Consider the following 26,825-nt stretch of genomic DNA (forward strand, 5'->3'; position numbering starts at 1 on the left):
GCCACAAATGCACACCTCGTTCGTGTTTCTCACATCGACTAAATAACGCCTTTGTGTAAAGTTTACACAAAGGCGTTATTTAGTCGATGCTTTCACGTGACTAATGACGCGTTTTATTCCGCCTCCGTGGAATCATCGGACTCGCGCCTTTGTTGTAATAAAATCTCTGCCAGCACCTACGGGACTCGAAGTGGATGCAGATGACATCGAGGAGCTTGTTGCTGACCATAATGAGGTCCTCAACACAGAGGATTTGATTTGTGCAGGCTTTTATTGAACAATTCCATCCAGAAAAGGCTATGAGAATCATCAACATGATGAATGATAATGTGATACCTCAGTTTCGTAAGACCTTACAAGTCAGAAAGCAACAGGTGTCAATTAAGAGCCATCAACGACCATCACAAATGTAAATAAAGTGACTTTATTATATAGTGCAGTGTATTTCTTTCATTACAATACAATAGCACATTTATTAACATAGAATAAGGTATGCTGTGTGTAGTTTTAAGGCTTATTTAGTTGAAAAGTATATTTTTCTGGAGACCTGGGAACGTATTATTCTCATTTTAATGATTTCCGATGGGGATTTTTTTTTGTGATACACACTTTTTGGCTTACACACTCTGTCTGGGAACCAATTAAGTTCGTAAACTGAGGTCTCACTGTACATTGGTGTACTACTACCAGGCTCTCAAGTGTGTGCTGTTGCGTTTAATTGAGTTTCAAAGGAGCCTCGGCCTGCCACAACTTCCTTTGAACTGCCTTCTCCCTTTTCTCCAGCAGCAACATGGCAATACAAATAAGCATCTGTGCTTTGGCATCTTATAGGAGGAGACAGTCTATTTGTAGAGCCTGGGGCTAGGTTAATCCCCAATGATACAGGCCCTCTACTCTCCTACCTGTTTCTTTTCTCTGCCTTTGTGTGCATGCAAAGCAGGGGTGGGAATCTGAAGCCACATCACTTTTAAATTTAATCACAATGCATTCACAGGTTATGGAGGGATGTTCTATCTATATCTATCTATCTATCTATCTATCTATCTATCTATCTATCTATCTATCTATCTGTCTGTCTGTCTGTCTGTCTGTCTGTCTGTCTGTCTGTCTGTCTGTCTGTCTGTCTGTCTGTCTGATTAACTTTTATTCAAACAAAAGGAAGGCAGATCAATCAATTGTCTGCAGTCAAATTACTGGGAATAATCCCAACAATCTTGTGAGTGGTGAAAGTTATGTTGTAGATGTTTGTTTAATATTTGCATTCCAACTGTCTTGTTGCCCACAAACCACTCTACATCTCTCCTACTTCAAAACACACTCGTGCGTCCGCATTCACATCGCTTAAAGCTGATCCTCTTGCACTGTGATGTCACCGTTGTGTGGCAATGTCTTCTTCCTCAATGACACAGACAAATAAAACTCGAGATAAATATCATTTTAAAAATGTTGCTTGGTTGACTGTATGTAAGTAAACATGCTTCTTCTACCCATTTTTGGATGCAATTGTCGCTCAAATATTGTGTACATCACACCAAATACTGGCATAAATTTTAACATGTAGATCAGGGGTCGGGAACCTTTTTGACTAAGAGAGCCATAAAAGTAAAATATTTAGAAATGTTTTCAGTGAGAGCCACACGCACGCGCGCGCACATACAAACGCTCGGCCACTTTTCAACAAAATATCAGAATGTATTATTTAAAATAACTTTGTGATAGTACTCACCGTTAACATGAATGGTTTTCCGTTCCTCGTGATTGGTAAAATCCAGGCAAACGATCGGAATGAAATTCAATTTGCCGGTCCAGAGGCGAAGTTACTGCTAGCCAGCCTGCACACGGCTCATAAACTTCCACACTTGCTATCTGCAATCTACTTCTCGCAGAAGTATGTTGATGCTAACGTTAACATTGGGCTTGTTAAAATGTCACTGACATTCGACTGTTTCATCGATGGTATTGTATCATTGCAAATTAGAATCAGAACATTTTCTCTCCTCTAATGCTCCGGTGCATTAACGCTGAAGTTCACTAGTTGGGCTCATTTCAAGGGGTGTTTACCTGTTTCAACATGACGGCCACTATCATCCAATCAAAATGGCGCTTTCGGCCAACCTAGGTCAGTGACATCCAATCAAAATTGCGCTTTTCGCCAACTGCAGCGCCAACGGGAAATGAACGGCGAAAAAACGAAAATATGTATTTAGTTTTATCGGCGAGCCATATGCAATCATCAAAAGAGCCATATATGGCTCGCGAGCCATAGGTTCCCGACCCCTGATGTAGATAATTATCTGTTAGCGGCAAATAAGTGCGTGACCATTGATAATAATAATATATTGAATTTGTAAGCGCCTTTCATAACTCTCAAGGTCACTTTAAGTAGACGTACATAAAATGCTTCCCTTTTGCATCGCAATGGTTTATTCGTGTAAGCCTCGCTCAGGCACTGGCTTGTACTGTGCCTCAAATTTGTCAGCAGCTATTGATGTCTGGAACGATTTAGCAAGGGGGAGCTCTTGTTGACTTCTGTGGTGATTTAGTTCAGCCGTTCTGTTGCTATGGAAACCTGACACATTTGAGACAGACATGGCTAGATAACAGTTTGTAGTTGTGTGCATCCAACTGCAAGAGAAAGACATTTCAGTGACCACTGTCCTGTTGGGTTTGCTGACAGCTGAAAACTCCTTGTTCTCATTTAGGTCAAGAATGATGATTCCAAAAATACAACAATCAAAATAAATATAATTTTGAGAACATTTATTGTGCAGATCTAAAAAATCTAAAAAAATTGTGGTTAATAAAGCGGTGAAGGCCAACAACATTTTAGACAATTTCTCCCATGTATTTCACTCCCAATTTGAGCTCCTAAATTCAGGAAGGAGGTCGAGGACTCTTATCTGCAAATTAAACTGATATAAAAACTCATTCATACAGCAGGTTGTCATCTTAATCGATAAACAATTAGAGGGAGGCTGTCAGAGATATGACAGTCAGACACTGGATGAAGACTCAGAACCAGAAAGATTGTCCCTAATGCCGGCAGGAAATGCAGTCATTCATGACACACGTCCGAATTCTGCCGCCCTCTGCCAAGCTATTTATTGAGAGTACATGCAAATTAAAGTGATACATTAGTAAAACATAGTTTTCTTGATTATAATACCACACCCCTGGAAGTTTCTGAGCCCCAACAGTTGTAAGCAATAAAACATTGTCTTTCCCATGAGCTGATACATTTGTAACCTGGCTAATGAGCTTTCCCTGTGCAGGATGTTCAAGTCGTATAGAACTTTGGTGATGAAGGAGTATCCCAAGTACTAAATTCTGTGCAAGGACAGATCTCCTAAATGAAGCTGACAGTTTAACTTGCTGTTTCTGTTGATGTGATTGACCCCAGGTTGTCTGTGCTTCAATTGTGTATTGAGTCACAGGTGTTGACTGTTAAGGATATAACAGCATCAAACTTTTAAATATGGTAACTTCTTATTCTGCCTAATCTTTATCATTTCCCACCTTTTTATCATGTATTTCAAAGTTGCATTTGCATGCAGGGAAAATCCAGATCTCTCCCTCCATCTAAAGGTCTTGAGATACGAGTTCCACATCGTTTGACTCCACACCGAGTCCTGCGAGAGGCTGGTCCCTCCGGTCATCTGGTGGCCCCATCCATCACAGCCTGGTACATCTGACAAACAGGATGACACGAGAGCAGTGGGGGGTGTGCATATGACTGTAACGCAGTGTCCAATGTGTGTAGATTTTATATTGTCTTCTATCGTATGTAATTGTCCGACTTATGTTGTGTACTGTATGTGTCCCTTTTTGTTCAACGTTTGTAGCAGCACAGAGGGCCTGTCCTCCAAGTTTATCTTACGAGAGACCAAATAAGAAGTCAAACCAAACTAAATTCTAAATCTCTAACTATACGTTGTGATGGCAAAATTAAGTATGTAAAATTTTGTCAATACTTTAACTGTGTTTCGATGAAAAGGTTTCTTCAGCCGTCATCCCTACTTCTTTGAATGTGTCGGACGTTTCGCTTCTTATCCAAGAAACTTCGTCAGCAAACTAAAGTCTTACTGGTAGTTTAGGCCCTATATATATATCCCTACTGTCCAGACATGGCGGTGCCGGACTCTGCTCTGATAGGTCCCTCCTCTCAGGTTGGGAGGAGCAGAGGACTACTCCCGCCACTCCACTGATTGTTACTATTGATCTGACTAACGACTGGCCTGAATGCCCCGCTTCCACCGGTATCACCTCATCAGTATTCCTAATCCTATTTTGCCTAAGTAACTGTGTTTCGTTTGTAATGTCCCAGCATAGAATGTAACAAACTGCTGCTTTAACTGTGTTGTAATGTAAATGCAAAAAGCTTTCAACATGAGGGTGTGGTGATGAGTTATGTTTTTTTCCCCGTGTTTGGGTTATAAATGAACAATGGTGTTACACAACCAAACTTAATACGTTGCAACTTGAATAAACAAGAATCATGTGTTTGTGCTTTTCTTCACTCCACCATCCAAAGTGGAAACATCACATTGTGTTGTAAAAATGACCCTTTGACCTTTAAAAATTAAGGAAAACAGACATAAAAATTGAATCGACTCACTTGATTGGATTCGAACAGAAGAAGAATCTCAGAAAAAAAATGACTGATTTACATGTATTTTCTTTGAATACAAATACTGTACATTGGCATTATAGCCAAAAACAACAAAGGTGTCAAAACATTATGGAAAGCATCCTTCCAGGCCCAGTTTCAATCATGTTTACATAAAGCCACACTTCTCGATGTTCCATCTTTTGGATATTTTTAATGTGAGAGGATTTTCAATGCAAAACATCTCGTTGAGGTCAAATTAATCAAATACACTTTTAAGTGATGTGTAATTGTTAAGTGCAGTGTGAATACGTAACCAGTTACTAGGATTGCAATGTTTGTGTTGTTGTGCTCAAGATTTACAATTTACAAGACAGCCTTACGTTAATTGTTTCAAACTGGAGGTCGCGTGGTGGTTGCTGAATGACTTGACTCAAGCACTTTGTAACATAGCAGTTTGTTACATTCTTTGCAGGGATATTACAAACGAGTCTTTAGCATCAAATATCCTCTTGATTCTTTCATGGCGTGCTCAAGTTGGCTATCCCCAACCCTCAGTTGCGTTTTTCCCTTTGTGAGCAAAATAATGCAGTGTGATTTTATTGTCTGTACCTCTTGGCCAATTACTTCATTCCAACTCGAACTGTGCTATTGCAGCTTTGTGTTACCATGCAGCCTTGAGTATGGGTTTCATCTTGGCCACCTCCTTGTTACAATATGAGACTTGCCTCAGGTTTAGTGGCGATACTCGCAACCAGCATTACACTTGTACTTTGCAGTTCAGTTGTTCTTGTTATGGCATGTGACTGTTCGGTGTTTCTATTCATTGAAACTCGAAGAAGGTGGCATTGTAATAACCTATCACGGCTTATCTGTTTTCTGGGTTTGGTCATGCTTGCGCTCTGATCCCGAGGTGCTGTGATGTCATTTTCATAACAGCGAGTGGAAATATGTCCACCCTGAGATGGATAACAAAATGGTGCATTTTGCTGCCTAATTCATCTTAAATGAACACACTATTACCATATTTCCACTTTTCCCATATATCACGCGCACCGGACTGTAAGACGCACCTTCAATGAATGAAACAATGTTTTCCAAATAGAATACATAAATTTCAGGCACACCACATAATAAAGCGCTACAATAGAGGCTGTTATGCACTACATCTTCTACAGGGGGAAATGGAGTCGTGGCTGCTGACAGTAGTTGGGAGACATGTTGTGGCTCAATATTACTTCATATATAAGGCGCAACTGCGTATAAGGCACACTCTCATCTTTTGAAGAAAATGAAGGCTTTTCAGGCCGACTTATACACCGCAAAATACAGTAATTAGAATACTGCATTGGCAACTCTTGATTTGACTGACCCCTTTAAAGCACAAATACGTACACACATTGCGACATGAATTGTTTTTCTTGGTTTCTAATGTTTTAAGATCAGGAGAAACCAACTCAAAATCACAATGACATTTTGAATAACTGCTCAACTGCTACCCAATACGGACAAAGGAATTCAAATCAACCTGAAATATGGATTAAAATACTGTATATACAATTTGGTATCAGAAGTTGAAAACATGGTGCCTTGTATCTAAGGAACAGTCTCACCAAAATGGAAAGTTTCATGTTCGAAATTTCATTCCCATGCGGAGTGAGTAATTGTCCCTGTTGTAGATGCTGTTGCTGATGTGAAATTAGAAAATAACTGCACATTGCTTACACCGGATTGTCCCGTTTTACTTAGTTCTGCCTGAAATGACAAATACGGGAAATGATGGCTTTACTGTAATGTTTTGCCAGAAAGGGGCTTAAAATCAGCATCAGAATCAGTAAAAACGATTACTATACTATGTTGTATTCTTCTTTGGGACTTTTGAAATAATTTTTAAGTAACACACAACCCACCGAACACACCCAGTGGTATAAATCCAATCCAGGTCAGGGTTTATCATTTCACGTTGCCTTGTACCTTTCTCTCAAATCTAGTCTTTGTTGAGCTGTGACCCAAACTGTGATTTTGGATACTTCAGAAGCCGGAGGAAGATAAAACAAATGGGTGAGGCGTTTCAGGGAGACTGGAAGGGTATGAGCTGGGGGGATGGAAGACAGGGAGGGATCTGCCTCTCAGTGCAGAGGCCTTTAGCTGAGAGTGGGTAGGAGCTTTATATAATGGCCAGGTAGTGTGCCGTCATGCCTACACCACCGTTAAGCGCCCACATACAGTCTACACAAACACAGACCTTACAAAACCTGCTTGACACAACATTACTACCCTTACCATCTTCCAGTCAGATGGTGCTTGTATGAACTACATGCGTGTGCAGTTTTTGAACCATGTGCAGCAAAGTTTTATGTGCAAAAACATTGCATAGCACAGTAACAGAAACGATATTGAGAATTTACCTTCCAGAAATAAGGTAATAGTTGTTTACAAGACATGGATTTGTTTACAAGTAACAAGTTTTGTCACGTCTGAACGAGGCACAGAAAGTCTCGCCTCGTAGGAATGAAGTCATTCGCTGGAGTCCTGAAGTAGTCGACAGAGATAGGCTCTCCGTTTAAGATGGATTAATGAGGACACGTAAAACTGTACCGATCGAACTACAACTAACTAAGAGCGCTGGTCCCAAATGTGGACCAGAAGAAAAATGAGAATAAACGATAACCAAAGTGCGAATAGGGGGGCAAGGGGAGAACCAACCCTCGTACTCCACAAACGGAATAAAAAGTCGGAATAGAAAGTCTGTGAACACGTAAATACACGAGGAAACACAACGACTTGATAAGGCATAACATGCGCAGCAGAAGAAACTCTAACCTGTGGCAGTGGCGAGGCACGTCAATTCACCGGCGATCCCACGACCAAATGAATCCCCATAAATACCCGGTGACATAACGAGGTGATTAATAACGAGGTGTGTACAAGCGCAAACCAGCCACCTGCTGCCGAATCAGAATGTGACAGATTTCATTTGAAAACAAATCGACGTGTGTTTGTAGTTCCAGGATATAAACTTATGAAACAAACAAACAAACAAACAAACAAACAAACATAAAGGAGCGTGGGGCTGCCAAGTTTAAGTTTTTCAAAATGATAGTATTCTCTTTGTGTCAAACTGTTATCTGTCAAAATGAGACATCCGCATGTGTGGGGAGATGCACTAAGACCCAAATCAACAAAGAATCACTGGGCTCTTTTGGTGTTTTGTTGCTCAAGGTAATGAATTTGATAATGATTCTCCATACAATGTATCCATTCCGAGCACCGGTGTTGTTACCAGTGGAGACCTACGAAAAGGTCAAATTCTAAACCCATAGAAATATGATTACAGAGTGCATGGATACGCTTAGATACCATCTTGGCTGCCATTATTTTCATAACACTGCAGTCCATTAAAATAAAATCAATGCGCAGAACATTAATTTCTCTTTTGCCAAGGACACTCATGCCATGATGCTCTTAAAAATAACATGTAAAAAAATACTAAATTCACCTGATTTGGTTTAAATGCCAATCAAAGGGTGTTTATTCAACAGCTTTTGTAATCTGCAACATGTTAATATCATGTAAAATCGATAAATAAAATAAAAAAGTCAAAAGTTTTAAAATTTAAAACAAAAATTGCAGGGAGCTCCCAAGCTCAGCAGAATATCTTCTACAGATAAATGAAAGCAAACAATATCTTATAAAAGTTAACTACAGTGAATAGTTTGGAAAAAAATCAAAGTAACTGAAATTCTCATTTTTACTTATTTTTAAAGTAAAAAAAAAACAAAGTGCATCCTGAACGCAGCGCAAGGTCGGACAAATGAAGGCCTCGCCAATGCGGCAAACTTCTCTCTGTGATTAACGTGGATAATTAGCTCTGCACCATGACAATGGTGAAGTGGTTTCCTTTAAGCCGATGTTAGACTACACAAATGTTGCCTGATTTTGAGGTGATGGATTAAGTGCCTCGTAGCTGATTTTGAAGTGGTCCGTCACATCGTAGCCCGTGAAACGTGACATATTCAACGATTGGCCCAGAGCAGTGGTTCTTAATCTTATTGTAGGCACCGAACCCCACTACTTTCATATGTTCATTCACCGAAAACCTTCTTGTGATGACTGTGCCTACTAACTGCAGACTAGACTGAGGGGTGGACCTCTAAGGCGGAGGATCCACCGGACCCCTGAAACCAACTCACTGAATCCCTCGGGTTCGATCGAACCCAGGTTAAGAACCACTGGTCCAGAGTCATCTTCTGATGCTTCACGTCCACGATAAAGAAAGTCTGGCATGCCAGATTTTTCGTTCATCGCACTGCATAGTGTGACATGTGGTACACCGTCCTTTGTTAGGTGCATTCAACATTGACCAATTGGAAGATTGTGTCCTACTGATGAGAAGACACTGGACATAGCTCACACAGTCTGAATGTGGTTTTTGGTATTCAGAAAGTCACTCGAAATTTTATACGTCATATTTCAACTCTGGCTACATTTGCTAACGGCAAAGCTCATAGCTGTTTTTTGTGGCCATGGTCTTAGTCAATGAAGGAGTGTGAAATCTCCACTCCAAGACACACCGAAAGGAATTTGGTAGTCTAACTACGCTACCGTTGTGAACGACTCAGAAGTCATGTAGTTTGACAAGGCAATTAGCCTCAAGGAAAGGGAACTTTCTGCGGTGAGCTGGGCGACTGTTTGTGTTTGGGCTCATGATAATGTTACATGTAGTTGTGAGGCGTAGAAGACAAATGCGTTGAAGTCTAGCCATACTTTTGTCTTCCCAATGTACTCCTCTGTGTGTGTGTGTGTGTGAGAGAGAGAGACTCTCGAGAACAAAGAAAACAAAACAACCTTCACTGCTGATTGGCTGTTATAGGCATTGCACGAAGAGCCAGTCAGATGGTACTGCAAAACGTCATAGCAGACAGAGAAGCATGCTGCTGCATCAGAGCCAAAATTACAATGCAGATTGTCACCATCATATATCATATATAAAGCAGGAATAAAAAGAATGTCGGAGAGAGAAAGTGACCCAAAAGCTCAAATGAAGGGGATATGATGAATCACAAGTAGCTGTCGGCTTCATTTTGACTACAGTAGAAGAGGAAAAACTTGTGTGTTGACTGTCATAAAATGCTCGCCATAGACTGCTTGACGTCAGATGCAGGTGGCAAGACATTACACGTCAATCATGCTGATAAGCTGCTGGAAAAATGGTGCACTGCAAAGCGTTTAACGTAGCCATCAATCCTGACTTCCCCATTTCGATTTTAAAAAATAATACAACGGGTCAAATTTATTTTGTAGATTTTGTTTTTTAGTTTTTTTATGCTACTACTGAGTTAATGTTGCTGAACTGAAGTTTTATTTTCTTGATTTAATTTAAATTTTCAGAATTAAATGGTTTAAATACGTTGGTCAAAAGTGTTTTTAGTACAAGGTTTAAAACTTTTTTAAACCTTGCACTTAAATTATTTTCTTACAGATTTAAAAAAAGAATGTTAAAGGTTATGTTGTAAATTGAACAATATTCATTTTTCCCATGTTATTTAATGTTGATAAGATTACAATCTGATATTCATCGTGGTGGCTGAGAGTGATGGAGATGGGGTGGGGGATGTGAATTGAAAATTAATTGAAAACTGCAGCTTTCATCGAAAATGTACATGATAGTACATGATAGCCGTTCATGTTCATAGTACATGATAGCTGTCCATGTTAAGTGCTTCGTTACAGCTTCAGCTGTTGATAAAGCACTGTATAAATATGTATTTTATTGTATTGTATTGTACATTTTCCCTGTGAGTATATGGTTCATCCTATATCCTCTATTAAGAATTTTAGGTGGTTTGGATTTTCCGTCAGAATTTATTCATATTGAATATGCCTCAAGTGTGGTCACACAACAGATGGATGCCTTTCGGCCGGACGCGCCAGCTATGCGACAATTAGTGCGAGGCCAATTAGCTCTGGGTGGATTTGAATGCTTTGTGGGTGGCCCGCGCATGCCAACCTTTTATTTGCCAGATCTGTGGCACACTTGCACTTTGTCTTTGTGACCGGCCTCTGCATGTGTACTTAGTTCAGCTGAAGCCTTGCGTGATAACATTGCTTCATATTGTGGATATGTGCTTGGTTTGTCTTAACCCATGCAAGCATGCTGGTTTGTATGATTTCTTGATTTTCCAGTTTACAATTGTCTGTGGTATCGTCTGTGTAATGATTGCTTCTAATTGTAATGATTGCATTTCACAAATACATTCGAGCAAATACCAGTATCTACATTCATGAGATATTTTTTTCATCAATTAGTGGTTTGCTTTCCGGTCTTGAAGTACTACTAATCACTGTTGTCTCAAAGTAAATTAGGTCAGGGTTAAAATTTCCAAAATAGAACATTTAAGCTCAGCCTTTTCGATATGGATGAAAAGTATATACAGTAAAGTCTCGTTATATCGATATTCAAGGGAGTCCGAAAAAATATCGATATAACCGGGACTATCGATATATCCGACCCTGTTTGCATGTAATTTTCTCCGTGCGTGCATAGAAATAGTATCGATATAACCGGGACTATCGATATATCCGATATCGATATAACGAGACTTTACTGTATTCTTCTTTTCCTTTCGGCTTTTCCCCTCAGGGGTCGCCACAGCGAATCAATGTCCTCCATCCATCCCGGATTTGTGCATCCTCTTCTCTCACACCAACTACCTTCATGTCCTCTTTGACCACATCCATAAACCTCCTCTTCGGTCTTCCTCTCGGTCTCCTGCCTGGCAGTTCAAGGCTCAGCATCATTCTCCCGATATAATCACACTCTCTCCTCTGGACATGTCCAAACCATCTCAGTCTGGCCTCTCTGACTTTCTCTCCAAAGCTTCTAATATGAGTTGTCTCTCTAATGTACTCATTCCTGATCCTTTCCAACCTGGTCACTCCCAAAAACAACCTCAACATCTTCAGCTCTGCTACCTCAAGCTCTGCTTCCTGTCTTTTCTTCAGTGGCACTGTCTCCAGTCCAAACATCATGGCTGGTCTCACCACTGTTTTATACACTTTTCCTTTCATCCTCGCTGAAAGCCTTCTATCATACCTCACACCTGACATTTTTCTCCAGCCGCTCCAGCCTGCCTGGACACGCTTCTTCACCTCTTGTCCACTCTCTCCGTTGCTCTGGACAGTTGACCCCAAGTACTCAAAATCCTCCACCTTCTTTATCTCTTCTCCCTGTAGCATCACTCTTGCACTTGGATCCCTCTCATTCACACACATATATTCCGTCTTGCTGCGACTGATCTTCATTCCTCTCCTTTCCAGGGCATATCTCCACATCTCTAGTTTCTCCGCCACCTGTTCCCTGTTCTCGCTACAGATCACAATGTCATCTGCAAGCATCATGGTCCAAGGAGATTCTTGTCTAACATCGTCTGTCAGCCTGTCCATCACCATAGCAAATAAGAAGGGGCTCAGAGCTGACGCCTGGTGGAGTCCCACCTCCACCATGAATTCCTCAGTCACACCGACAGCACACCTCACAACTGTCTTACAGTCATGGTACATGTCTTGCACTGCTCTGACATACTTTTCCATCACTCCAGACTTCCTCATGCAATGCCACAGCTCTTCTCTGTCGTACGCTTTCTCCAGATCTACAAAGACACAATGCAATTCCTTCTGACATTCTCTGTACTTCTCTATCAGCATTCTTAAAGCAAACACTGCATCTGCCGTACTCTTTTTTTGGCATGAAGAGTACGAAAGATGCATGTGAGGAAGATGAAAAAGTATATCAACCATTTGAAAATAATTATTTGAATAGTTTAATAATCGTATTATGTATGTGTGTGTGTGTGTGTATGTGTGTGTGTGTGTGTGTGTGTGTGTGTGTGTGTGTGTGTGTGTGTGTGTGTGTGTGTGTATGTATCTATGTATGCATGTATGTATGTATGCATGCATGTATGCACATATGCATGTATGTATTCATGTATGTATGCATGTATGTATGTATGCATCACGCACTCCGTGGCGAGTATTTTTGGACACAGTCAACATACGAGTCTTATCGACTGTAGTCAAAATGATATTTTGAGTCTTGTGTTATGTTGTAAGTTTCAGTTTTAAATGTTACCGTCCAAAGTGAATATTATTAATTTATGTTTAATTTGTCGCAATAACAAATGTTCCAGGAACAACTGAGCTCGAGTCTGAGGTATTTTTGGATTGGATTGGATGTACCTTTATTCGTCTCGCAGTGGAGAAATTTACATTTCACACATGCAAAATTATGAAAGGAAGAGGAAAGGAAAGAAAGAAGTAGAAAAACAAAATACAGGAGCTGCTGGAAAGGCAGCCGCTCTTGCGGCGCCATCTTGAAGTCAAAAGATTTTATCATAGTCTCAGACATTGCGATATTTTGTCTGCTAAGATCTGACGTGATAGTGCTTGTCCTTTGTGGCACTAGCAGTATAAATTCAATATAGGTACTCTGATAATGTCTCGGCTCAGCACCATGTCAAAAATTTCATGAATAATGATGTAGCTTGGTAGCTTGCAGAAGAGTTTCACACAATCTGTCTAGCAAACAGAGACATTGTAAATTTACCTCAAAATTGCCTCTTTTGGTTGGTTTTCATCTTCCTCACATTTATGTGTCCTTCTTAGTGGCACCTTCTTTTTCGCCTTCCTTATCTGCCCCCCCCCTCTGGTTTTCCGCTGAAGGCTCAGCTGCTCTGTTGCACTCTCCCCATCCCCCTTCGCCTCATCTTCCCATTCATTATTTTCAGTTACAATTATCATCCGACACACTGCTCTGTCTGCCCACCAGCAACCGGCTAATTTTGATTCTTGGTTGGAGCTAAGAGTTAATGGTGTGCTGCCTGTGGAAATTTCTAAGCTACTCCTGATATGCTCTTCCCATCAATCTGACTGACTCCCGACATCATGAAATTCTAATACATCATTTTCATTTCATTATAATGAGGAGAGAGCGAGACCCCATCTAATTTATTAATATCGCCCTCTGTGATGGCACACTCTTAATTCACAATTTTTAGTAGCACGTTAATGTACAGATAGAATGGAAGGTACATTTTTATTTAGTTATTTATTTTAACCTGGAAGGCTCTATTAGACAACCATAATATCAGGAATTGGACATATTTCTACCTTGTGGATATTCTGGGAAGTCGAGACACTTGCCATCTCTGAACATTGTCTGTTTTTTGTTTTTTTTGACTAGTCAGCATCCAAAAAGATTTTTCATTGGCAAAATGTTGGTTACACTTTCCATATTTATATTGTCAACACTATGTTTTAGTACTTGTGATATCAACATGAGGCAAAGGGGTTTCTTTCTTTGATTTGGATGTAGTTAGAACATTTTTGAAGATTTCAAGATGAGCATTTGGCAGATTTGTGTCATGCACCTTTGACTGTGTCAGAACAATTTGCAAAAGTGGTCTTTCTTCTGTTTTAAATGTAGCATTCTGTGAAAGCAGACTTTCTGATCAGTGTCAGAAGTGCCATGCCGAAATAGGAAGTAGAACACGTGATACTCTGAAACCATTCCCAGTTTTTGTGGTTTGTACCAATTCTGCAATGTTTCTGGCGTGGTGCATTTCCTGCTTAAAATTGGCTTTGGTCAAAGCCAGTTAGCAGCACTTTCTAGAAGTATAAATCAACTCATAGTCATGTTACAGTTTTATTTTAAACCATACATTTCAAAATTGTAGCCATGTTTTCCAACTTAGTCCTGTTTTTGACTTCAATGACCTCGCGTAAAATAAATTTCAGATAGAACATGGAGATGAAATTCTAAATATCACTCTTCTATAGTGATGTCCCAAACACACTTTTTTTGGCACCTCGAGTCTGAGTCTTTGGTTTTAAGTGTCTGCCGAAACATGCATAATAGAGACCCCTCCATAGAACAGGTAGTGAATAACCCCAGGCACTACTGTCAGGCTTTATAATGAGGTGTGGCTTATATATAATTATATTTGGAAAACTTTTTTCATTCATTGAATGTGCACCGTATAGTCCAGTGCGCTTCATACAATACAATACAATACAATACATATTGATTTATATAGCGCTCTCACAGCAGCTGAAACTTTAACAAAGCCTGATATTTGAAAATACACCATTCATTGTGGATGCGCCTTATACTCCGGTGCGCCTTATACACCGGAAAATACGGTAAATAAATGTTTATATTTGTTCTTCTTCGGCATGGACAAGTATGATAGTTGGCCTTTTTTAAAGATATCAATGCTCATGACTGCGGCCCGCCCTCTTGTGGCCATTTTATGATCATCAAGTGCAGTATGTGTGCATATAATTGTATATGATTTATATTCGTGCTTGATAGAAACTATTTTACACACGACCTAAAGTTGCGGTTTGTTTGGAAAAAAACACAAGCATTGCCTTTGAGGGAGCGTTTCTGCCATTAATGTAACTATTACTACAGACAGTATAACGGCAGTGAACGGTATAATTTTTTGTTGTAAAAAAAGAAGACATCTTTTCATCTGCTTTATCCACAACCCTTACAAACTTTATCTGGCTCGAAAACATATTAAGCGCAATCGAGGGTCAAGATCTGAAGAAAAAAAAAATCAAACAACAGGAAATGTATGTTGACATACAGTAAAGTCTCGTTATATCGATATTCAAGGGAGTCTGAAAAAATATCGATATAACCGGGACTATCGATATATCCGACCCTGTTTGCATGTAATTTTCTCCGTGCGTGCATAGAAATAGTATCGATATAACCGGGACTATCGATATATCCGATATCGATATAACGAGACTTTACTGTATTGTCTATTCTGTTGCTCCTCTACCTGTCCCCCCACTGTTTTTCCCCTGTTTTTGTCCCACCCCCCTTTTTTGTTGTTGTTGCTCTGGCAGAGGAATGTTACACAGTGTGGTGGCTTCTAAAAGTGTGCACATTTTTGCGTCATGTTTTCCGTGCATTTTATTTTTGCTCTGTGTGTCTTTTATGTTTGTGGAATGAGAGTGATTGGTTTGCTTCGTTTTGTGTTTGTGTTTTTGTGGTGAGCTATAGAAATGTGTGTTTAAAATGGTGGCCAGCCCGTGACATTATTTGGCTAAGCCACTCCCGCCACCCTCTTCTGTCCCATTCCACCATGTGCATATTTCATGGAACTGGTCATTTATGTCACCACCAGGGCAGTTCCTTGTGAATGCGTGTGTATGTGGAAAGGAGATATGAAACAGAATAACACTGGGTTTGCTCGTCATTCTAGTAATATCCACAGATGGACAGTTGCTACTGCACCCTGCTGCTGTGATTGAAGCGCCTTGTCTTGCTGTCAGAGCCATCTGTGTTTGAATGATGTGTTTTTATAACTGCTCTGTTAGTCACATCCAGACCCTCAGATATTACATTTGCATAATGTGTGCTTTCAGAGAGGTCCATGTTAGAGGGACCTAAGCCATAATTGCTCGTTGGATAATGCAGGTGCAGGCTTCTGTACATGGAAAATGCGTATTTAAGGATGCTCTCATATGCTTTGTGTTTTTTTTATGATACCAAATCTGTGATAGGCTAAATCCTCCCATCCCTCTGAATGGAAAAAAAACAGTTGTAGAAAATAAGTGGCTGCATAGACAATTGTGCTTCCCATAGTCTGCCATTACACTCCCTTTCTAGCCTATTGAAAAGGTTGCACAGTGTATAGACCATTACACTCAGAATAAGTATAATGGTAATGTTGACATTATTATTTTTTCCCTCAAAGGGTGATTGTTAGGTTGTCCCCAAAAAATAGTGGACAAACATCCTGACTGGGTTTGCATTACGGATTTGTTGGAGCTAAGCAGACTTATAGTGAACACCATTGACAAAAAGAAAAGGCATGCACGTGTTTTGGGGTCGATTTAATCTAAGAAAAAAAGACCAAAATGAAATTTTGTGGAATATTGGCACAGTGGAACTGGAGTTTGAATTTGGGAGATCAGAACATGTACATGTGATTATGTGCTTGCTCGCAAATACCACTAAAAGTTTTGTAACAGTGTATTTTTTCACATATTAAATCATGTAATATAGATGGAGTTTACACTAGGAATTCACATTTTTCTTACCAGCCAGACAGATTCATTACCTTACAATGTTACTAGCCAATCAGAAAATCAACTAGCCAAAATGTGTCTAATCTCAGTAAATTCATCCTTGTGTAAAAATGGCAAAGAAGACTACAGTTGTTCACAGTTAATATGCATTTTATTGTATTTCAAGAGTCATTTTGATACTGGTGTTCAATAAAAAAAGAGAATAATTCAGGGCACCACAATGAAACAATTCATAGCACCACAATCAAATAAAAATAATCAGGACATTGCAAATAAGTATTAAATAAAAATAAATAGAATTGAGCACTAGAATTAAGTCAGCAGATAATATAGATAATATGGTCACAAGTATTGAAATCTGCTTGTCATATCATGTGAGAGTACGCGAGACTCAACGAGATGCGTCATATACATGCGCAGTGGTAATACATTCAACTCGCCAAATGGGAAATTAAGTCGCCTCCGGCGACCGGACTGCCGCGAATTTCGAGCCCTGGGCTAGGTTCACACATTAGGTTTTAATGTTCATTTCAAATCTTGGTGTAATCTCGTTCGTTTTTGTTTTGCATGTGTGTGTGTGTGTGTGTGTGTGTGTGTGCGTGCGTGCGTGCGTGCGTGTGTGTGTGTGTGTGTGTGTGTGTGTGTGTGTGTGTGTGTGTGTGTGTGTGTGTGTGTGTGTGTGCGCGTGGGTGTGGGTGTCAGTATCCAGATTGCATATTAACTCATTCACTGCCAGACTGCAAAAATGTGTCCACTCCAATGCCAGGGTTTTTGTCATTTTCACTCAAATTGCAGGACCCACAGAATATTAAGTTTAAGGACTACTAGTAATTTTGGATTATCTTCTTTCATCAGAAAAAAATAGTTAATTCCTAAGTTATAAGGGTCTGGAGTTATCTGAACTTGAAATGGTGGCGGCTCTCCAAAATACAATGCAATACATACTGTATATTGATTTATATAGCGCTTTAACAACAGCTGAAGCTGTAACAAAGCGCTAACATGGACAAAGGCAAATGCTGGCCCCCGCATAGAAGGGAAAACATTCCCAGAGGTCTGACCAGTGCTTTATTGACATAAACAAAACCCAAACAATTTCAGGAATGGCGCTTCACGTCACACTTTTCAATTATTAAATTCAGGAATGGCAGCGAATGAGTGAAATGCAATGTCTCTCTGTCTGGTGTGTGAACATATGCAGAAGAAGAGAAGGTGTCGCACACAACAAAGTTTTTAAAGACGTACAGTAAATCTAGTGCAGTGTGGAGAGGGTTTGTGTCAGGCTTCCATATTTTTATCCTCTTGTATCTACCAAGCAGCAATGCTTCAGGATGTATAAATATTTGGAAGTAATGAGGTGAAACTTTTCCATTTTATGTCATGGATTACATCATTGCTACATGGATTAAAGGAAACCTCCACATAGCTTAATTCCCGCTATAACCACAAGTGTCCCTTTTATGCTTCATGTCAACACTGGTGGTCAAAACAACTTCACTGATTCACTATCAGTCAATCTCCCTCCCAATTGTCCTGGGTAGGTCGCATATGTGCGACCTTGTCCAGAGTGGGTTTGCTTTGCACACAACCTGCCATAAATTTAGCCTATGTGGGATTTAAAAAAAACGGAACTGAAGGCTTTCAGACTGTCAGATGCAGGTCGCGAATTAGCAAAAAAATACAGTGAGACCTTGGCTTACGAACTTAATTGCTTCCCAAACAAAGTGTGTAAGGCGAAAAGTGTGTGTCCCATTTTTTCCCTATAGGAAACCATTAAAATGAGAATAATCCGTTCCCAGGTCTCCATAAAACAGAATTGTCAACAAAATAAGCCTTAAAACTACACACAACATACCTTATTCTATGTATAATAAATGTGCTATTGTATCGTAATGAAAGAAATACACTGTATAATAAAGTCATTTGTGATGGTCGTTGATGGCTTTTAATTGACACCTGTTGCTTTCTGACTTGTAAGGTCTTACGAAACTGAGGCGTCACATTATCATTCATCATTTTGATGATATGATACTCATAGCCACAATCTTTTCTGGATGGAACTGTTAAAAAGCCGGCACATCATTCCACTTAGCAAATCAAATCCTGTGTGTTGAGGACCTCATTATGGTCAGCAACAAGCTCCTCGATGGCATCTGCATCCACTTCGCGTCCCATGTTCTGTCCAATGGGAACACTGTCATCCAAAACAACAGAGTCATGAGGATCAAATCCTTCAAAGTCCCTCTCAAGGATGCATGCGGGCCACAAATTCTTCCATGCTGCTTCCAAGGATCGAAGGGTAACATCATGCCAAGCCTTTTCTATCTGCTGAGCACAATGATACACATTGAAATGGACTTAGCATATCCGCTAAGCGGCTAAATCAGACAAACGCACGCCTTGTTCATGTTTCTCAATGATCTCCTTCTCCTCGACGGTAATTTTCCTTTGTGCCCTCTTAGGCTGAACACCAGCCTATGGTGTCTTTTTTTGGTCCCAAAAAAGTATCTGTAAAAAAACTCCTTGGAGGCGATCGACGTCTCTCTCTCTCTCTCTCTCTCTCTCTCTCTCTCTCTCTCTCTCTCTCTCTCTCTCTCTCTCTCTCTCTCTCTCTCTCTCTCTCTCTCTCCCGCTCGCTTTGGACCGATGTGTGCATTCAGAGAAAGGGGGTGTGGAAAGGCAGGCCGGCTGGGGCGCTTTTCGCTCATGTGCTTTGGTGTTCTTCCGCGGAAGATTACTCCGCCAGCCCTCGTGGGGGTGGGGTGTGTAGCGTGAAAAGTAGTGCGTAATTTTCATAAATTTAACTTTCGTAAACCGACAAGTTCGAAAGGCAAGGCGTTCGTAAACCGAGGCCCCACTAATATATATATATATATATATATATATATATATACAGTAAAGTCTCGTTATATCGATATCGGTTATATCGATAGTACCGCTTATTACGATACTATTTCCATGAACGCATGGAGAAAATTACATGCGCGCAGGATCGGATATATCGATAGTCCCGGTTATATCGATATTTTTTCGGACTCCCGAGAATATCGATATAACGAGACTTTACTATATATATATATATATATATATATATACAAAAAATGAATAGGTTCAGATATGCCTGCACTCTTAACCTTAACGTACAGTCGACTTAGAATGAAAACAGAAAACTTAATATAGGCTCTGTATATATATATATATATATATATATATATATATATATATATATATATATATATATATATATATATATATATATATATATATATATATATGCGATTGGCTGGCAACCAATTCAGGGTGTCCCCCGCCTCGTGCCCGAAGACAGCTGAGATAGGCTCCAGCAACCCCCGCGACCCTAATGAGGAATAAGCGGTACGGAAAATGAGATGAGATGAGAATATATATATATATATATATATATATATATATATATATATATATATGTATGTGTGTGTGTGTGTGTGTGTGTGTGTATACGTTATTGGTGGTGCTATTGGGAGATAGTGTTGCTATATATATGTTAAGACTGCAAATATATATATTCTCATCTCATCTCATTTTCCGTACCGCTTATTCCTCATTAGGGTCGCGGGGGTTGCTGAAGCCTATCTCAGCTGTCTTCGGGCACGAGGCGGGGGACACCCTGAATTGGTTGCCAGCCAATCGCAGGGCACACAAAGACATACAACAGTCACTCTCACACTCACACCTAGGGACAATTTGGAGTGCCATGCATGTTTTTGGAGTGTGGGAGGAAACCGGAGGACCCGGAGAAAACCCACACAGGTCCGGGGAGAACATGCAAACTCCACACAGGGAGGCCGGACCGGGACGCGAACCGGCGACCTCTGCACTGTGAAGCCGTTGTGCTAACCACTCGACTACCGGGCCGCCCCAAATATATATATTGGCAGAGGAATATATATATATATATCTGTGTCTGTGTCTTTGTTTTGTCATATTGTCTCTATGCTGTCATATTATTTATTTAGTTTTTTTTTTGTTCTTTTGACTTCAAGATGGCGCCGCGAGAGTGGCTGCCTTTCCAGCAGCTCATGTATTTCGTTTTTCTACTTTCATTCCTTTGATCACTTTGCTGCTGTGAAATGTAAATTTCTCCACTGTGAGACTAATAAAGGCATATCCAATCCAATCCAATCCAATATATATATATATATATATATATATATATATATATATATATATATATATATATATATATATATAACAAATAATAAACAATAATTAAAGTTCAACATTTCAAAGTGGTACGAGTCGGTGAATTGTCAGAAAAAAATAATCAGATAAGTTTGGTTGTTTTTTTTTGTGTTTGTGATTGAATTTTCTTTCTTCAATTACAGCCATCTGATATAATAAGTGATAATGCAAGCTCGTTATAAACACGTTATAAACACGCAAAGAAGTTAGCACGATTTTCATTCCTCTCTTTCTTTCCATTTGTCTCTCCTACAGCAAATGGTGATGAGCCTGCGGGTATCGGAGCTCCAGGTGCTGCTGGGCTACGCTGGGCGCAACAAGCATGGACGTAAGCACGAGCTTCTAACCAAAGCATTGCATCTGGTAAAGGCAGGCTCGAGCCCTGCCGTGCATATGAAGATCAAAGAGCTGTACCGCCGACGCTTTCCTGCAAAAATGGTGTCTCACTCTGAGCTTTCCTTGCCCGGACCACATCACCCAGCCACAGCGGGGCTGGTTGGAGGAGGTGGAGCTGCTTTGCCTGCTGGACTGACACAGCTGGCATACGAGGGTCACGCGGGTCACAGTGGAACCCCGTCACCAGCTGCCTTACTACCCCTCTCGCTACTCGGCCCTGGGAAGCACGAGTTCACCGGGTTGACGCACCACCTGTCCGCTGCGGTCCCACTACACCCTGTTCACCCAGATGTTACGCTTCAAAAGTTGCCATTTTATGACACGCTTGATGAGCTCATCAAGCCAACCAGTCTAGGTGAGAGGAACATTTCAGCATTTTTCATTTGTGAAACGGTTTTGTTCTGTGTATTTTGTCTGTGCTTTTTGGACAGTGTTTAGTTGACCAAACAACCTAAAAATGAGCTTGGGGTTTTAAGTTAATCCTTCATTCATAGCAACCATTTGCTATGCCTGCCATGACCTCAAAGAGGCTGCGTAACAACACCCTGTACAGGTATTAAGTGCCTTTCCTATTGTACCTAACACACCAGACAACAAACAGCAAGACCAGCATACAGCTCATTGCCGATTCATCCGTTTTATGCATCAGAAATTGTTGGAGAGGTTACAAATTCATCGGAAATCACTATGGCAATACGAAAATGTCAGGCATGCATCATAAAACCCGTATTTGACTTTTTTTGAGAGGAGTAATGATTACACTTTATAAAACATCAATTTTTATCATTGCAGTAGCTGTTGTAGTTATATGAACAGCTGTAAACATTCAAGTAAATTTACAAAAAAACATACATTCTTCAAAATTATTTACTCATGAATGTATATTCAGAGATTTGTCTTATTTGTGTGTTCATTAAATCTTGATAGATATAAATATACATTTCTGTCTTCATTAATAAAAATATTTTATTTTCACTCCAACATCTACTACAAGCTAAGTTTTGAAAGCGAAAATGAAGCTGTAGCATCCATTGATGAAAAGTTTCTATTACTTGACTTTTGATCTGCTTGAACAAAATAATAACCATGACTTTTGGCGTGACAGAGAGACATACAGCATAGCCAGCTTCCTCAACCAGTTGGATTGATCGTTTGTGTAATACTGTATGTATTATTAGTGTCTGTACTTTATGTTCTTGGACACTACACTAGGTAGCAGTGTTGCTACAAAAGTACCGATACTATTGATATGAAAAATGTTTCACTGTTAGTCGCCTATTCAGAAAATGCAACATTAGGCTATACTCTGGCCTTGTTATTTTGCCTCCAGTTCTGTCACTCAGTTAGGATGATTAAAGGAACGGACAAATATCAAATTCCCTCCTTGCTTAGTCCTTTCTTTAAAAAAGAAAATTGTGTCTTCTGTCGCACAAATGGCTGTCCTGCTTGGACAGACGGACAGACCATTCTGCCCCCGGAACGGAATGCCCACTTCTGTTGTCTGGAGTGCCCATCCAGTATCTACCATTTATTTAGTATTGCATTTAAATCCTCTGGCTTTGTAATGCTACAAATTATAATTTAAAAATACAATCATGTAAATATGCTGGTAATTTTATTCATTTGCATTTTGATAGAGTAAGAAACTATCGTGCTGCTTATTTTCCTGCCAATGTGCGTACATGCACAGTGGCTGCAACTCTGTCATTGCAATATTTCCTCCGTCTATTATAACGTTGTACAAAATGCGTTCTACCTGTTCCGCTTCTATTTTCTCTCACCACTGTTATCATTCGCTTTGCATACAAACATTTGCATACAAACATTTGCATTCAAAGAAAAGAAAATTGCACAGATACACAAAAGTGCCTTCACTTTTATTCTGAATCGCATATAGATAGATAGATGTTGTACTCACTCACACCCTGATTCAGTATTGTGCATATGGTTCCTTCCAAAAACGGACACACTTCCATATTAATAATGTGTTCTCTCATTAGTGAGAGAAAGGCTAAGTGAGAAAAATATAAGAGGAAAATGGTGCATATAATTTCACCATGCTGAATATTTGAATGGCTCTAAAAGACTGCTCACACTTGTGTGATCACCATAGTTAACCTAATTATGAGGAAGAGAGCTCTGTTACCATTTAATCATGCACATATGCCTCCCTCAGATCCATTGATTGGTATGCATCCTAATAATTGTTTCTGCATCCCCTTTTGCCTCATCCACATTTACAATTCTCTTCCCCCACTCCTTCTACTGCATTTATTTATGCTCTTACAGCCTATTGCCATGTGTGTCATAAAATGATAAAATCATACTCTTCTTAATTCCAATTTATCAGAGCTGCAAAGGTTGAAATTATGCCAGCAGTGCATTTATGTTAACGGTCTGACTTTTTGGCAAATACGTTAGGTTCCAGTAGCACTAATCTCAGTAGTATTGTGACAGTGATTCTTGTTTTACAACTACACTGACATTGAAAAAATCTGTATACGACTCAAATAAAAAAAAGATTTGCTCATCATTTTCAACTTTATTCAATCATGTACACTTCAAAGGCAAGATCAAAATGATATACCAATACCCAATCAACATTTGTGAACAAATGACATATTGTCAACAGGTCTGGACTGCAAGCAGGCCGGTCAAATCCGTGCACTCTTTCACTGCGAAGCCACACTGTGGTGACACGTGCATGCACCTTAGCGCATTGATGGGGCCTTCACAGATGCTGGCTTTTGAAATTAGCAGTGATCACAATCCAGATATTAGTTTCCTTTTTGGGCCCAAAGTGCATGAAATCCACGATTAAAAAAAAAACTGTCCGTTTTTTTGGCTGTTGTTGAATGCAATCCCCTCCACAAATGTTAGAATAGCAAGGTCAATAACTTGTTTTTGGTTGTATACTGAAACATTTGGGGTTTTGACGATATCAGTTAAGCATTGCAGCTTTTAATTAATGGTATTTACATTAAAATGTGTTTCACAGCTACAAAAGAAACACATTTTGTTTGAGCCAATGACTTTTAAAGTGAGAAAAATATTGGAAAGAGCATTATTAAATCACTTTAAAGGGAATAATATTTAATATTCAATGTACTGCTTGTCAAAATGTTGCTTTGTTTTCCATTCCATTACTGCAGCCGTTTTAGGTGTTTCTCCCTTCAGTCTCCTCTTCAAGAGGTCAAATGTAGCCTCTATTTTGGTGACGGGCCAGTAGTTGACTTGGCCAGTCTAAGAGCTTCCACTATCCACATGATGACATCCTTTTTTGTGTTATCTTCATTTTCGTGGTCATTTTGTTGTTGCGTAATGACACTTCTCCCGATTAGTTCGTTAACGTGTTTCAGTAAATTATCAGACAAAATAGTTTTGTCGACTTCTAAATGTATTCTGCTCATCAACAACAAAGACTTTGAAAGAACTACAGACCACACCACAAAGGGCAAGGGTGAGATCTTGCTCCTAATATAATTTCCAAGATCTACAATTCACTTACCGTATAAAGGGAATTATCCCGTGATGTTTACAGAAGAGATTTGATCCACTGTGGCGATTCTTGCATCGGGTTAAGCCAAAAGTGAATGTAGTTTTGACTCAGTGAGGTGCATTTTCTCTTTAAGAGGAAAGATAGAACCCTCCAAAACTCCATAAAAATTGCCTGTAATTCTTCTTTCATTATTATTTGACCTATTTTTGTCTCATCGGTTTACAATGCTTAATGTTGCTCATTGTGGTTTGCATGTTTGAGTTTTAGATAATGGGTTTGACGGAAATTTGAATAATTTACCAAAGTGGTAGATGAGATTTGTCTTGAGATTTTTTTTGTCTTCAGATTTAGTCTTGTGATAATCCTGATAACGGGTGAAATTTGGTCTATAACTGTGATATGGATTTTGTTGTACTGTTATAGTAGTTGAATATCCCATAAAACATATCAAATGAAAGTTAGAATTTGAATTAACTTTCCAAATTGAAAGAGAAAAAAGCAGAACATTACATACACTATTTCCAAGTATGGTCAAGTATCATTTTAGATTTACAAAATCTACTTGATTTGATTCACGAGTGCGCGATTTGATTCCATTCCATTTCATTGTTTTTCGATTCTATGAGAGAAAGATTTCAGGCAGTCCCAATTTTACTCCTTTATGGAAGACATTCTCCAAAGAAGCAAGACTGCAAACAGTACAAACTTCTTGTTTTAATTGTGTGCATTCGTAAATACAGTAAAGTCTCGTTATATCGATATCCAAGGGAGTCCGAAAAAATAGCGATATAACCCGGACTATCGATATATCCGACCCTGTTTGCATGTAATTCTCTCCGTGCGTGCATAGAAATAGTATCGATATAACCGGGACTATCGATATATCCGATATCGATATAACGAGACTTTACTGTATGTGATTATTTTAATCATGTATGTTTGGGTGACTTGATCAAAACAATAAATAATAATTTAAAGGACAAACAACACCATTTTTTTGTTTCCTAACTGACATCAGAAAAACGTTTTGTAGCATCTAAAATACCCAAAACATGCATGCTGATATTTTTAGTCAAGGGAAAAACACCAATAAAAAGGACTTAAAGTCTCCCAAAACTACTTCAAAATGATCTGAAAAAGTTTCAGTTTCAGAAGGTCCCGCCCCCTTGTTCGTGACATTACGCCAAGACGTCTTGCCTTGCTCGAGAATCAAAAGAATGGCTTCAGATTCGGAGAATATGCTTTCTTGTTACTCATCCAGTTATGAATATGATTCAAATAGTTCTGAAGAGGAAAGCATAAATGTTTGCAATTGATTAAAGAAGTCCTTCCAGATCAATTCGAGCCGTCACGACTGATGTGTGGCATCCCAGAAAATGCACAAGATGGTGCCAAAGCTATGTTGGAAATGGGCTGATTTGTCTGCTGGGAATTTGTGTCAACTAGAATCAAATCATAGTCTTGTTGCAACACACAACGATTCACCATCGCGTTATTTATGAGTTGTCCTTCAACACATAAATAACACGGATCAACACAAAGTTTTCAGACCAAACAAAGTACCCAAAATGCATTGTGTGTCGCTTTCTCAGTCAGGGGCGTTCCTGACGTGACGTCAGGAATCGTTACCAACTCAAAAACAAGACTTGCTGAATATTCAGCGCGGGTCTTAAAACGTAAAATATAGCTATCTGCGGTGGAATCTTTGTAAAATACGCTCAGTAGAAGTCATTTGAAGTGATTTTACAAATTATGGACACAACTTGTCCGCGTCGGTTGTCCTTTAAAGCAATGCGGGCTGTGTATATAAAGAGGCAAAAGACACCATAAACATTCACATTTCTGTGTTCAGCATACTACTGTGTTTGTTTGTTTTAATTAAACACACTGTTCTGATCTATTATATCTTGTGCACTGACAAGATTGCACGTGGTGCATGAAGTCACATGAATTCATGGGAATTTTTTTTATTTAAAAAATGATTGATTGTTTTAT

General features: G+C 39.5%; 1 protein-coding gene across 2 annotated transcripts in view; it reads left to right on the forward strand.

Annotated features, from left to right (window-relative positions):
• LOC148900393 (E3 SUMO-protein ligase PIAS1-like) overlaps window positions 1–26,825 on the forward strand; it is a 63,577-nt gene that overhangs the window by 16,381 nt on the left and 20,371 nt on the right. The window contains exons 1-2 of one of the 2 annotated variants that reach the window (XM_088992046.1): window positions 2,841–3,682; window positions 21,191–21,686. In XM_088992046.1, the coding sequence (XP_088848172.1) occupies window positions 21,194–21,686 (493 nt within the window). In that variant the 5' untranslated portion in view covers window positions 2,841–3,682; window positions 21,191–21,193. Of the gene's footprint in view, window positions 1–2,840; window positions 3,683–21,190; window positions 21,687–26,825 lie in introns of those variants that run through there. The other variant, XM_088992045.1, reaches the window with a different exon arrangement.

The sequence above is a fragment of the Hippocampus bargibanti genome, linkage group LG03 (assembly GCF_051943395.1).
Source record: "Hippocampus bargibanti isolate YZ-2025 linkage group LG03, ASM5194339v1, whole genome shotgun sequence".
NCBI lineage: Eukaryota > Metazoa > Chordata > Actinopteri > Syngnathiformes > Syngnathidae > Hippocampus > Hippocampus bargibanti.